This window comes from Coenobita brevimanus, chromosome 47 (assembly GCF_032717465.1).
Source record: "Coenobita brevimanus isolate Jiangsu-jjx chromosome 47, ASM3271746v2, whole genome shotgun sequence".
Classification (NCBI taxonomy): Eukaryota; Metazoa; Arthropoda; class Malacostraca; order Decapoda; family Coenobitidae; genus Coenobita; species Coenobita brevimanus.
The window spans coordinates 29,456,162-29,470,506 of NC_137000.1; the positions used below are offsets into that span (position 1 = coordinate 29,456,162).

Genomic DNA, 14,345 nt, shown 5'->3' on the forward strand with positions numbered 1-14,345 from the left:
CTTCTTACATATCTCCAACAAGCACTTCATTCCACTCTCTCCACTACACTTAAGCATCTCTGCATACACCTCATCAACCCCAGGTGCTTTCCCATTTTTCAGCCGCTTCACAGCGCTCTTCACCTGTGCGAGTGTCATGTCTCGTGGCACAGCATGCCTTCTCTGCACACCCCCAAAACCAGTCATGTTTACAGCCACTCTGCTCTCTCTATTCCCATTCATCAGGCTTTCAAAATATTCTTTCCATCTGGTCCTTACATCATCTCCATGGGTTCGTAACCTACCACATACATTCTTCGCACTATCACATTTCTTTCCGCTTTCACTTCTACATTTCCGCACCTCTTTCCAGAATAACTTCCTTTTTTCAGAGTAGTTCACAGTCATTTTTCTTCCCAGATCATCATTTACCTCCTACTTTTTGCTCTTCACTAGTCTCTTTATGTGCTTCTTGCTCTCTATATACTCAGTTCTTATTTCAACTGAACCCCTATCCTGTAACCACTTTAGCCACTTCTTCCTCTCCTCCTCCACCGCTTTCCTAGCCTCCTCATCCCACCATGCCATACCCTTCTTTTTTGTTGATACTTTTGCCACACAACACACCACTTTAGCATTCCTAACTAAGCAATCCCCATATGCATTCCACAGGCTGTCCAGATCCAATTCATTCCAGTTCAATGATTCTAACTCGTCCTCTACTTTGGTCCTGTAATCATCTGCTACATCTTTGATCCTCAGCCTCTCAACTTTCAGTGTTTCTCCCTGACTGCTTCTTTCTTTCTCATGATCCACCTCACTCCTCTCAGTTTGATCTTGCATAGCACAATCATATTATCTGACAGACCTCCACATCATCCTCTCACAGCCCTCGTATCAGCAACCATTCCCTTCATCGACCTCTCAACAAGCACGAATCAATCAGGCTTCTTTCAAAACGATGCCCGTTTCCTCTATACCATGTATATTTATATGCATGTTTGTGTTTGAAATACAAATGACAAATGCACAACCTCCTCTCCTGACACATATCCTTTAATCAATTCCCATTATCATTTTCTCCTGGTACTCCATAACAACCCATTATGTCATTCGCAACACCAGTGCCTACCCGTCTGGTCATATCCCCCATCCCCCCATCATGATCACTTTATATATATATATATATATATAATTGTGTGGGTAAGACTGAAAGTTGGAATACAAATGTGGGCGATTGTGTGTGTGTATGCGCCAACGCAAGATCGTGCTAGAAGAGTGAGAGAAGAGTTCTGGACAAATGTAGAAGTGTGCATGGATAAGTTTGGAAGGAATGAGAGAGTGTTTTTGATTGGTGATATGAATGGTAAAGTTGGGAATGTGAAGATGGATGGAATAGTTGGTGAGTGGGGTGTGCCTGCTGAGATAGATGAGAATGGCAATGCGTTAGTGGACATTTGTGCTGGGAGGGGGTTGGTGATAGACAATACCTTCTTCAGGGACAAAATGATCCACAGGTTTACATGGCGAGTGATGAGAAGGGTGGGTGGTGAACTGAATGAAAGGAAGGCAATGATTGATTATGTGTGTGTGGATGAAAGGATGTGAAAATGTGTAATGGATGCAAGAGCATATAGAGGTTGGGGGAGTGGACTTTCTGACCACTACATGGTGGTGGCCAGAATCAAGATCCAATTAAGATGGAGAAATAGAAGAAGGGAAGGATGGGAAGAAGGAGTATTTGTAAGGAGAGTGGAAAGGTTACAGGAGGATGAGAAAAAGGCAGAGTATAAGAGAGAAGTGGAGGAATGATTGGGCAAATATGAATTGGAGCAGATGGGGGACGTGGAAGGTGTGTGCAGGATATTCACAGAAGAAATGTGTGCAGCATGTGATGTGGTGTGTGGGATGAAGAGAAGACGGAGGGGAGGGACTGTAAGAAAATGTTCTGGAAAGAGGTGAAAAGAGTAAGACAGGTGGAAGTAAAGTTAGCAGGGGAGTGAAAGATGAAAATGGTAGATTACTAGTGGAGAAGGGAGAAAAAGTGAGCAGATGGAGCGAACACTTTAAGGAATTGTTGAACATACAGGATGGAAGTAATGCGAGTGGCTGGGGAATGGCTGGGAGAAGGAGAGAGGTGAGAAGACAGGAAGAAATCAGTAGGATAGAAGTTGTGGAAGCAATGAAGAAAGTTAAATTGGGAAAAGCCCCAAGACTTGATGGAGTGTGTGGTGAAATGCTGAAGCATGAGGGAGAGATAGTAGTAAAATGGATGAGGAAAATGTGCAGATTGGCCTGGGAGGAAAGTAGAGTCCCGGAGGATTGGAAGTCGGGTATAATTATTCCCTTGTTCAAAGGAAAAGGGGAAAAAGAAGTGTGTGGTAATCATAGGGGCATTTGTCTTCATAGTATAATAGGAAAAGTGTATGGTAGGATACTTATTGACAGAGTTAGAGAAAGAACAGAGGAATTAGTTGGAGAAGAACAGGGAGGCTTTAGGAAGGGAAGAGGTTGTGTAGATCAGATATTCATTCTTAGATCTTTAGTGGGAAAGTTTCTAGAGAAGGGAAAGAAGTTATATGCGGCGTTCATGGATTTGGAGAAAGCATATGACAGGGTGGAGAGACAAGGATTCTGGAAAGTATTAAGAATATATGGAGTAGATGGGAAGTTGTTGAATGCTGTGAAGAGTATGTATGATGGTGCTAAGGCTGCAGTGCGTGTGGATGGTGAATGAGTGAATTTTTCTTTTTGAAGGTTGGGTCGAAACAGGGATGTGTCATGTCTCCATGGTTGTTCAATCTGTACATGGATGGGGTAATAAAAGAGGTACAAGGTAGGGTAGTGGATGTTGGAGTGGCCCTGATGAGAGAGGGTAGTGTTTGGAAACTCCTTGTACTGTTGTTTGCAGATGATACTGTGTTGTTAAGTGAAGATGAAGGAGAGCTGCAAGGCTTGGTGGATGAATTTGGGAGAGTGTGTAAGAAACGGAATCTAAAGGTGAATGTAGGGAAGAGTAAAGCGATGGTCTTTGAGAGAGGTGAAGTCAGTGAATGTACAGCAAGGTTGGATGGTGAGGAATTGGAAAATGTGAGTACGTTTAAGTACTTGGGAAGTGTGATGAGTAAGGATGGAAGTTTGGAGGGTGAAGTGCTTGAAAGGGTACAGCAGGGAAGAAAGGTTGCTGGTTCCTTGAAAGCAGTGATAAGAAGCAGGGAAGTGAGCATGGAAGTGAAAAAGTTACTACATGACAGTATTGTGATACCAACTCTAACGTATAGAAGTGAAGCTTGGACATTGTTGGAAGGACACAAGTCAAGAGTGAGAGCAGTGGAAATGAGTTATGTAAGAGGAGCCTGTGGAGTCACATGGAGAGACAGGCTGACAAATGAGGATATAAAGGAACGTTGTGGTGTGGATGTGGATGTGATAGGAGGCGTTAGGAGGAATACACTGAGGTGGTTTGGCCATGTGGAGAGGATGGAGGGTGAAAGACTGACGAAGAGAGTATATGTGAGTGAGGTGGAGGGGGGAAGAGGGAGGGGGAGGCCGAGGATGAGATGGAGGGATGGGGTGGAGAGGTATATGAGAGAGGGGGGTGTGCGTTGGGAGCGGGGCAGTGAAATGGCAGTGGACAGGGCGACTTGGAGGCGATTTGTTTGTGGCCACCCCGAACGGGATTGAGACATCTGGCGATAGATAGATAGATAGATACAGGTATATATATATATGTGTGTGTGTGTGTGTGTGTGTGTGTGTGTGTGTGCATTCCTTCTCTGCACACCCCCATGATTGGTTTTGGGGGTGTGCAGAGAAGGAATGCAGTGCCTGGAGATGTGACACTCACTCAGGTGAAGAGTGCTGTGAAGTGGCTGAAAAATGGGAAAGCAGCTGGGGTTGATGAGGTGTATGCAGAGATGCTTAAGTGTAGTGGAGAGTGTGAAATGAAGTGCTTGTTGGAGATATGTAAGAAGGCATGGATGAGCGAAGCTGTGCCTGCACAGTGGAAAAAGGCTGTGATTGTACCCTTATACAAAAATAAAGGTGAGTGAAGTGAGTGCAAGAATTATCGTGGCATAAGTTTATTGAGTGTGATAGGGAAGGTATATGGAAGAATTATTATAAGAAAGTAAGAGAGATATCAGAAGTCCTAATGAGTGATGAACAGGGTGGCTTTAGGAGTGGCAGAGGATGAGTGGATCAAGTATTTGCAGAGAGACACATAACAGAGAAGGCTTGTGAGAAGGACCATAAGGTGTTTATGGCATTCATGGATCTGGAAAAAGCATACGACAAAGTAGACAGAGAGGGATTGTGGAAAGTTTTGTGCATGTATGGTGTAGGCTGTCAAGAGTTTTTACGATGGTAGCGAAGCATGTGTAAGGGTTAATGGGCATCTAAGTGCATAGTTCACGATCGGTGTGGGCGTGCATCCAGGTTGTGTGATGTCCCCATGGTTGTTCAATATACTATATATATGGATGGGGTAATGAGAGAAATAAAAACACGAGTAATGGAGAGAGGGATGGCGTCGGTAATGAATGGTGATAGATGGAATATCTCAAATTTGTTGTATGCTGATGATGCAGTACTGCTAGCAAGTACCGGACAAGAACTTGGTAGGCTAGTGCAGAGTTTTGCTTATGTCTGTGAGCGTTGTGCCTTGAGAGTAAATGTAGAGACGAGTAAAGTGATGGTTATTGAGAGAGAAGGTGACTCCCAGTGTGATGGTACAGTGAATGGAGAGAGACTGGAATTGGTGAGAGAATTCAAATACTTGGGTAGAGTGATAGAAAAGAGAGGAAAATGTGGAAAAGAAGTTGAAAGTAGAGTGACACAAGGAAGGAAAATAGCTGGTGCAATGAAGGCCTTGATAAGAAACAGAGGCTTGAGTGTTGCAGCTGCACGAGGCATACAGGAGGGAGTGTTAGTGCCAGCTTTAACATATGGGTGTGAGACTATGGTGTGGCATGAAAATGAAAAGCCGAGAGTAAGAGCAGTGGAGATGGAACTGCTGAGGAATGTATGTGGAGTTCAGAGGGTGGATAGGATACAAAATAATGTGATTTGTGAAAGGTGTGGAGTGAGGAAGTTGGTGGACACCAGAATCGAAGAGAGTGTCCTGAGATGGTATGGGCATGTGGAAAGAATGGATAACAATAGAGTGGTGAAAAAGGTATACCTGAGCGAATTTGAAGGAGAGCGAAGGCGAGGTATGCCAAGGAGAAGGTGGAGAGTTATGGTGGATGAGTGTTTGAGGAAGAGAGGTTTGGAAGTCGGTGAGGCTAGGGAACTGCCAAGATATCGAGCTGGCTGGATGAATGTTATGAGGAGAAGTGCATGATCAGGGATTTTGGCACCCCTTGTGAGCATGGCAGCGTCCAGATTAACTCAGTCGGATACGTTTGTGTGAAGTTGCAGAATGTGATGAATGTTTTTGGCGTATCCGGTAGAGCCAGGGTTCCGGGGGCTTTAATGATGAATGAATGGAAGTGTGGCCCACAGGATTGGGCAGACTTGGGCAGTCTGGATGTTACTACTCCTCACGCTGCCTTAGGGTGGGAAAGGAGGCCCTAATGATGATGTAAATCCAAAAGTAAAATAATTAAACTTTCACCAGACACATTCTGTATTGAATTTTGCTCATATCAAAGTGTAAACTTATTGTACTTTCATATATCAGACTGAGTATTCAACTACATCATAATCATGCTACAAGTAGTAAATCAGATTGATAATGCAATGCACCCTCTTTAGGAACTATGCATTGCTAGGTTTGGCGGTGGTACAGGTGGTGTTTCATTGTGGACAGGATTGTTAAGTAAGCATCAAAATCAGTTAATTGCATAACAGTAACTGCTGGAAGCAATTGGAAACAAGACAGTAATGTGTAATAATACTTGTAATATGTGAGTCTCAGTGTAGACTTTTGGGGATTGAGTTCTTTCACGGAGAGTGATATTTATTTGGTTAGTTAGCAGTCTTGTAGCCAGACTTCACTCTTGCGGTAATACAGTACAGTCCAAGGTCAGTGGTTGTCCATCACATGCCTTATATATCACCATCGTCATCGTCATTTTCATCATCATCATCATCATCATTATTATCCCTCCTATTTTTCCCGCCTGCTGTTGAGGTGAGGTTAGGATCCAAGCACTAAAGAGATGATAAGAATATGATAGGGAGAGAACTAATCAACATCGTGCCCAGTGAAATGGGTCACACACCCTTCATTCATTATTCATGCCCCAGGAATCCTGGCTCCACCTGACAGGTACACCTTCCCTTAACCCCTAACTGCCGGCTGACGTGTATAGCAGTCACGATTTTGGGCGCTGAGCAACGCCGGTTGACGTGTATAGTTGCAGGCGTCTTCCCATTACCCTTTGAACTTTAAATTATCCTTACTCATCGACGGGACCACCCAGAGACGTTGGGAGACTTTCATTTGAAAGAGGAAGAGTTGGTGATTCTTATATATCTTTAATTTTTTCTCTAGCTGTTATAGTTTGGCAGATATTAGGGTTAAAGTAAGGGTATTTTTTTTCGTCATGGATATCCCCTGTAGGGAGGAGCATGAAACATCAGAAAACCCCTGGCATTTAGGGGTTGAATAGCAAGTAACTAACCTGTCAGACACTCAGTCCACTGACTGTCAGGTTAAAAAAGGGGGATGTCAAACCCCAGTCATGCACTCCGTTATATAAATTTCATCCATCTCTCTCTCTCTCTCTCTCTCTCTCTCTCTCATTTCATTTTACCATATCTCATTTGACTGCTTCAGAGATGGACTTCCATGGGAGATGTTGTATGCCAATGATTTGGTGTTGATTGCGGTGTGTGCAGGAGGGGGGGGGGTGGAGGAGAGATTTGGGAAGTGGAGAGACGGTATTGGGAACAAGGGCTTGAGAGGTAATGCAGATTTCTAGGGTTGGTGACAGTACTGTCATAGAAGAGGAAAAGTGGCCATGTGCAGTTTGCTGCAAGGATGTGGGAGGTAACTCCACCTTGTTCAGGGTTTGTGATAAGTGGGTGCATTATAGATGTAATGGTATTAGGGGTAGACTGGAAGATAATGCTTATTTCATGTGTGCATTGTGTCATGGAGAGCATGTGGAGATTGTCAGGCGTAGAATAATTGAGCTTGCTTGTGAAACTCTTCAAAGTGTGGAAGAGTTTTGTTACCTGGGAGACATGTTCCATGCTGGAAATGGGGCTGGAGCTAGCTCAGTGACTAGAGTGAGGCATGGTTGGAGGAGGTTCAGGGAGCTGTTGCCTCTCCTGACATCCTTGCCGAGGGATCTTTGTATGTGGCCATATGTTATGAGCTTAATGCTGTATGGTAGTGAGACCTAGGCAGTAAATGAAGAGGATATTCGTAGGCTCAGACGTACAGAAGTGACAGTGATTAGGTGGATGTCCCATGTGTTCTTGAGTGCGAGGCCCGAGGGGGCCAGGTTTATGATGGAAGAGTTATTAGGAAGGATGGGACTAGAGTGTATTGGTGTTGTGATGAAGAGGGGTATATTGAGATGGTTTGGGCATGTGGAGAGGTTGAGGGATGACAGTTGGGTGCAGAAGATGAGTATTGTGAATACTGGGGGTGGGGTTGCATGGGACCAACCAAAAAAGACCTGGGACAAGGTTATAGAGTGTGTCCTCAGGGATAGGGGACTGAACAGAGCAGCTGCCAGTGATCGAGCAGTGTGGAGAGCTGCCATTAGGTGACCAAGGCTGACACATGCAAACATGTTGGAGCCTTATAAACAAAATGAAATGATTCTTTTCGGGCAGCCATGCCTCCTTCTACCATGAAACATACAAAAATATTCCATTGTTGTCCTTCTGCTCGTATCCATTCTCTCCATATGACCATACCATAGAAACACTTTCTTCAACTCTTTTGTCTGCAGACTTCATTACTCCACATCTTTCACAAATCACATTATTTTTTTTTTTTTAGCCTGTCCGCTCTTTGCAATCCACACACACTTCTGAAGAAACCATTCCCACTGCCTTAACTCAGAGTTTTTCATTTTCACAGTACACCAGTGTCTCACATCCATATGTTAATATTGGTACTAATGCTACTACAGTATTTGCAGTCCTCTTGCGACTGCTAATTTCAGATGTAATGTAAGCCTCTAATAATTGGGTTGCTGGTTCTGTAAATATGGAAACGGAAATGCCAAAGGATGAGAAATGTCAGAGGAGTGCATAGAGCAATAGGCCTTGCATTCATTCACTCATCGATCATGCCTTAACAGTTCTCTGATCCACTTGTCAGGCAACTGCATCCCAAAGTTAATGATTCATTTGATGGTATAATGCTCAGAGCACTTGCGGGGTAGAGATCATAGTGTTATCTGCCTGGTTAATGAAGAGTGCAGCTCATGTCATATGCACATCCATCCATACTTCATCATTTCATTTCTGTCATTTGTCAGTCTTGATGCTTCCTCAACTTCCATACCATACCCTTCCTGTTTCTTAACGGTTGGTCAGATCATCATCATCTGTACCTCCTTTCCCACCCTAGGGCAGGGTGAGGAACAGGACCAAAATCCCAAGGGCAGTTGGTCACATCAGACAGTAAAAGCGATGGATAGAAACCTCAGCAGTAGCAACCTCATTACAGGATCCAGCCTGAAAGTACTCACACTTGAATTGAAATTAGCATATTTATGTATGCTTACTGTAATGAAATCTTGACAAAGAATTTTGTACACACCTACTTTATACCAAGTCTACTGTTTTTATTTCTTACCAAGATTACATAAGGGCTGGTGTATTTTGTAGTGCAGTATTTACATCAGTATCTAGTCCAAATGTTTCCCTTTGTGTGATATACCATATTATATGTTTATTTTTTTTATCTTTAGTCAGATGCCATAATCTCGTAAGGGGTGGCCATTTGACCTGGAGTTTGTTGTTTTATGGGGAGGGACATTAACCCTCCGCCAACTCACTTTTCGACACGTGAGGAACACATATGGGTTGGTTATATGGTTACCATCCAGCATTGTAAATGGTTTCCTGGCTTACAGGAAACCATTAGGCTTGTCACTCTATGTAAAATCATCTGAAAAGGAAAGAAGAGCAATAAAAAGTGGCAGGAAAGGTGGGAGAAATAGGAAGAGGGAAGGGCAGGCTCAGAAAAAGAATGATAAAGGTGAGGGAAGAAGTAGACAGCACAACATCAAATGAGTGGATGATGGTCGCCATCACCTGCCAGTACCTTATTGGTCATTAAAAAGCCTTTTGACTGACCCTTGTTGATTAGTTCTTGCAGTTTTGTACTTTCTTGTTGCATTTCTGAAGCCTGCCCACCTTGATATTCATAGGAAGTAGGATTAGGATGTCAGTGATGATAATATAAAATGGTTGTTTCACGGACATCATCATTATCATCATAATCATAATCTTTCTTTCCTTCATTCTTTCCTCTTCCTTCAGCCTGTGGGTGACTCTACACTGAGTGACAAGCCAAATGGTTTCCTGTACACCAGGAAACCATTTTCTATGCTGGGTGGTAACCATATAACCAAATTTTGGCGCCTGGTGGTTTAGTGGGTAATTATTGCGCTCCAATCGGATTGAGCCGGTGAAGGTTTATATCCAAGGGATGGTTGGGGTTGATTGCTCATGTAATACCACTCAGGGATGAGTGAGGCTGTTCACTCTCATCTTAAATGTCGGGACCAACTGCCTAGCCCCGGGCTCCTACGCTCCTCATGGGGCAATGTAGGATTGGATAATGAATGAATGATTCATAATCATAATCTTTATCATCATTATTGTCATCTCTGTCACTGTCATTTTTATCAACATTGTCATTGTCATTTTTATCCTGACCTATTTTCCCATGGAGGGATGAGATGAGGTAGGGTCCAGAAATAAGGAAAGAAAAAGCACAGAAGTGGGAGAACTAACAACAGCATGGTCAGTAGAGTGGGCTACACAGCCTTTCATCTACCATTCAGGCTCCTGGTATCCAGCCACCTCATGGGACTTCAAACCTATATACACAAGGCACATGACCATCATACTGACTGTTAGTTTTAAGCCTTAGACCATCAGTAATTTTTGTAATTACACCTTTCATAATGAGATTGATGAAAAAGTCTTCACCTTCTACTGTGCCTTGTACATGATAAATCTTAGATTTTCTCTACTTCTCATGTAACACTGGATGTCTGTAAAATGCCTCCCTTTATACAAAATGTTCTATCCATTTCTCCTTTCTCTGAAATCTCCATTCTAGGAGATTTCATAGTTCACCACTGCCTTTGGCTTTCCTCTCCTTTCACTGATCCACCTGGTGAACAAGCCTACATCTTTTCTATCCATAATGACTTAGAGCATCTTGTACAGCACCCTAGCCTTATCCCTGACCGCCCTGGAGAGAGCTCCAACATACTCGACCTCTTCCTTACAACTATTCCTTCTGCTTATACTATTAATGTTTCCTCTCTGTTGGGCTCCTCCGATCACAACCTCATTACCTTGTCCTGTCCTATTGCTCCAGTACAGCCTGTGGACCCTCCAAAGAAACGTCAACTGTGGCACTTTGGAGCTGCTGTTTGGGAGGCCCTCAGGCAATACTGTACTTCTTTGATTTTCCCTGGAATGATTATTGCTTCCATGGCTGGGAGCCATCTGAGTGTGCTTTTCGCATTATGGAGGTTATTCTCTCAGGCATGGAAGCATACATTCCCATCTCATATCCTTTGACTATTGCACGCAAGCCTTGGTTTAATCATGCTTGTTCTAATGCTGTCCGCAACAAGGAGAGGGCCTATAAAAGGTACCAGAGCCAACCCACCCCTGAATCACATCTTGTTTATGTTTCTGCCCGGAATCGTGCTAAGTCAGTTCTTCGCTCTGCTAAAAATAATTTCATCCGTACTAAATACTCTCAACTCCCCAGCTCGAATTCTTCCTGCTCCTTCTGGCACCTTGCCAAAAACCTTTCTAACAACTTTACCTAATCATCCTTCCCTCCTCTTTTCTACTCTGATGACTCTGTAGCTATTTCCTCTACTGATAAAGCAGATCTCTTCACTCAGACTTTCTCCTCCAATTCCACCTTAGACGATTCTGGTGCTGTTCCTCCATCAGTTCCCTCGTCTAACTTCCTCATGGCTAACATTAAAATTTCTTCAGCTGATGTATTTTCTGCCATCACTGGCCTTAATACTAACAAGATATATGAACCTGATGGAGTCCCTCCTGTTGTCCTCAAGAATCTCCATCTGTGCTTCCACCCTGCCTAGGTAAACTCTTTCGCCTTTGTCTTTCCTTCTTGCTGGGAGTTTGCTCTCATTCAGCCAGTCCCAGAGAAGGGTGACCATTCCCAGCCCTCTAACTATCATCCAATTGCTTTAACATCCTGTATCTCAAATGTTTCGAGTCAATTCTTAACAGAAAAATTTTAAAGCATCTTTCCTATCACAACCTTCTTTCTGATCGTCAGTATGGGTTCTGTCAGGGACGCTCCACTGGCGATCTTCTCACCTACCTTTCAGACTCCTGGTCAACCTTCTTTCAGGACTTTGGCGAAAGCTTTGCCATTGCACTTGACATCTCAAAGGCTTTCAATCGAGTCTGGCATTAATCTTTAATTTCCAAACTGTCCTCTTATGGTTTCTATCCTTCTGTCAGTGCCTTCATCTATAGCGTCCTTTCTGGTCGTTCAATAGTTGCTGTTGTAGACAGCCATTGTTCTTCTCCTAGATCTGTCAACAGTGGTGTTCCTCAGGGCTCTGTCCTATCACCAACTCTCTTCCTTTTATTTATCAATGATCTTTTAAGCTGTACATCTAACCCTGTCCACTCATACGCTGATGATTCCACCCTTCACCTTTCCATTTGTTTCTCGCAGTGTCCATCTCAGCAGTTACTTCAACAACAAGGGATGAGGCTATGGCACTCCTAATGTCTGACTTGGCTTGTATCTCTGACTGGGGTAAAAATAATCTTGTTTTTAATATGTCAAAAACTCAGTTTTTACACCTATCAACCCAACAAATTCATCCTTATGAGTACCCATTAATGTTTAATAATATCCAGCTCAATCCTACATCTTCCTTGAACATGCTTGGGGTTTCATTTACACGGGACTTATCTTGGAAAGATCATATTGCATCTTTTGCAAAATCTGCTTCCAAGAGATTAGGTGTGCTAAGCTGACTCTGCACCTTCTTTACTCCTGCACAGTTGTTGACTTTATGCTTGGATTTTATTCGTCCCTGTGTGGAATACAACTCTCACGTGTGGGGAGGCTTCCCACATACAGCTCTTCTCAATACGGTGGAGTCAAAGGCTTTTCGTCTCATTAACTCTCCTCCTGTTACTGGCTCCCTTCAACCTTTGTCTCCTCGCCACACTGTTGCATCTTTATCCTTTTTTGCTACTTCCATGGTTACTGCTCCTCTGAACCATCTGCTTGCATATCTCCACCTCTACGACAGGTGCATAGCACCCGTCTAGCGACGAACTGTCATCCCTTTTCTGTCCAGCTCTCTAATGCAAGAGTTGACAATTACTCCCAGTCCTTCATTAATGCAACAGGTCAACTCTGGAACTGTCTCCCACTGTCTGTATATCCTACTTCCTATGATCTCCAGTCTTTCAAATGCAGTGTGTCCAGTCATCATGAAATGAAAGGATCTCGAATTTGGCTCTCTCTCTCTCTCTCTCTCTCTCTCTCTTTTTTTTTTTTTTTTTTTTTTTTAAGAATGGTGTGTGGGCTCCTGTCGTTTGGTTCCTTCTTTCTTGCATTAAAAAAAAAAAAAAAAATCATCACTTCATTTCTGTTATGATCATTTCTGTAAGATTTCCATTTATTTACAGAAGCAAAATATGACAAGGAAGATGTTTCTTAATTACAGGGTTATGAGAACATGGCCTCAGGTCTGCCCCCCATGTCCTCCTTCCGTGGCCCTGGAGCCAGCAGTACCACTGTGGGAGGGTCTGTGCCCACCTCCTCCCCCCTCTACACACACTCCCCTGTGCCTAATCACACCCAGGCCACAGCCACAGCCAACACAGGCGACACACTTGGCAAAGCATTATCTTCGGTGAGTCCATACTTCCTCCTGTTTTTTACTGATTTGTTATGTGTCAGTGATTAATGAAAAATCCTCAGATTTTGTGAAGTGGATGTCAGTTTCCTCATTATTATCTCCACATATTGCTTAATGCCACATCATGGAAGACAATATAGAGTTGTATAACACAGAATATACATCTCTGTTTAGTTATATTAAATAACTTATGTGATCGTCAGACGTGAAAGAATTGAACTTGCTGGTGAATCTCTTGAGTGTGTGGAAGAGTTTTGTTATTTAGGAGACATGTTGTGTGCTGGAGGTGGGGCTGGAGCTAGCTCTGTGGCTAGGGTGAGAAGTGGTTGGAAGAAGTTCAGGGAGCTCTTGCCTCTCCTGACATTGAGGGGGCTCTCCCTACGTGCTAAGGGGTCTTTGTATGCAGCGTGTGTTAGGAGTGTAATGCTGTATGGCAGTGAGACCTGGCCAGTGAAGGAGGAAGACATTCGCCGGCTCAGACGTACAGAAATGACAATGATTAGGTGGATGTGCAGTGCGTCCCTGCGTCCAAGGCCTGGAGGGCCTGGGTTTACAATGGAAGAGTTGAGAGGTAGGATGGGACTGGAGTGTATTGGTGTTGTGATGAGGAGAGGTAGATTGAGGTGGTTTGGACATGTGGAGAGGATGGGGGATGATAGTTGGGTGAGGAAGGTGAGAAGTGTTAATATTGGGGGTGGGGTTATGAGGGGTAGACCGAGAAAGACATGGGACGAGGTCATTAAGTGTGACCTTAGGGTTAAGGGACTGAACAGGGAGGCTGCAATGGATCGTGCAGCATGGAGAGCCGCCATTAGGTGACCAAGGCCGACACATGCAAGCATGTTGGAGCCTTTAAAAACGAAAACGAAAACGTGCCATGGTTAATAAGTGTGATCAAATATTTTTCATGTACTCTATGTTTTATGTAACTATTGTGATTAATACCAGTGGTATATGATAGTTTATTGTTACAGGGTGTGCTGCTATGCAGAACCTAATAGTTTGTTATAAGAATCGCCAAAATAATATATATATCTGTCTTTTGCATTTCTGTACGTAGGCTAATAGACAGTGAATTGCCAGATGAATGATATAAATTGTAATACATAAATAAACGATGAACTGTATTTATGGACATAGCACAAGTTGGAAGTAATATAAGATTTTAATTGAAATCCACAAATCATAGAAATGGTGTTTATGATACTGAGTGATGGGGTGGAGAGGTATATGAGAGAGGGGGGTGTGAGTTGGGAGCAGGGCAGTGAAATGGAGGGG

The 14,345-nt window shown here is 43.4% G+C and overlaps 1 protein-coding gene across 5 annotated transcripts in view; it reads left to right on the forward strand.

Annotated features, from left to right (window-relative positions):
* The window catches only part of LOC145399071 (transcription factor 12-like), a 185,809-nt gene that overhangs the window by 41,888 nt on the left and 129,576 nt on the right, over nucleotides 1–14,345 (forward strand). For all 5 annotated transcript variants that reach the window (XM_080271822.1, XM_080271821.1, XM_080271823.1 and 2 more), the window contains exon 4: nucleotides 12,873–13,061. In XM_080271822.1, the coding sequence (XP_080127948.1) occupies nucleotides 12,873–13,061 (189 nt within the window). The remainder of the gene's footprint in view (nucleotides 1–12,872; nucleotides 13,062–14,345) is intronic.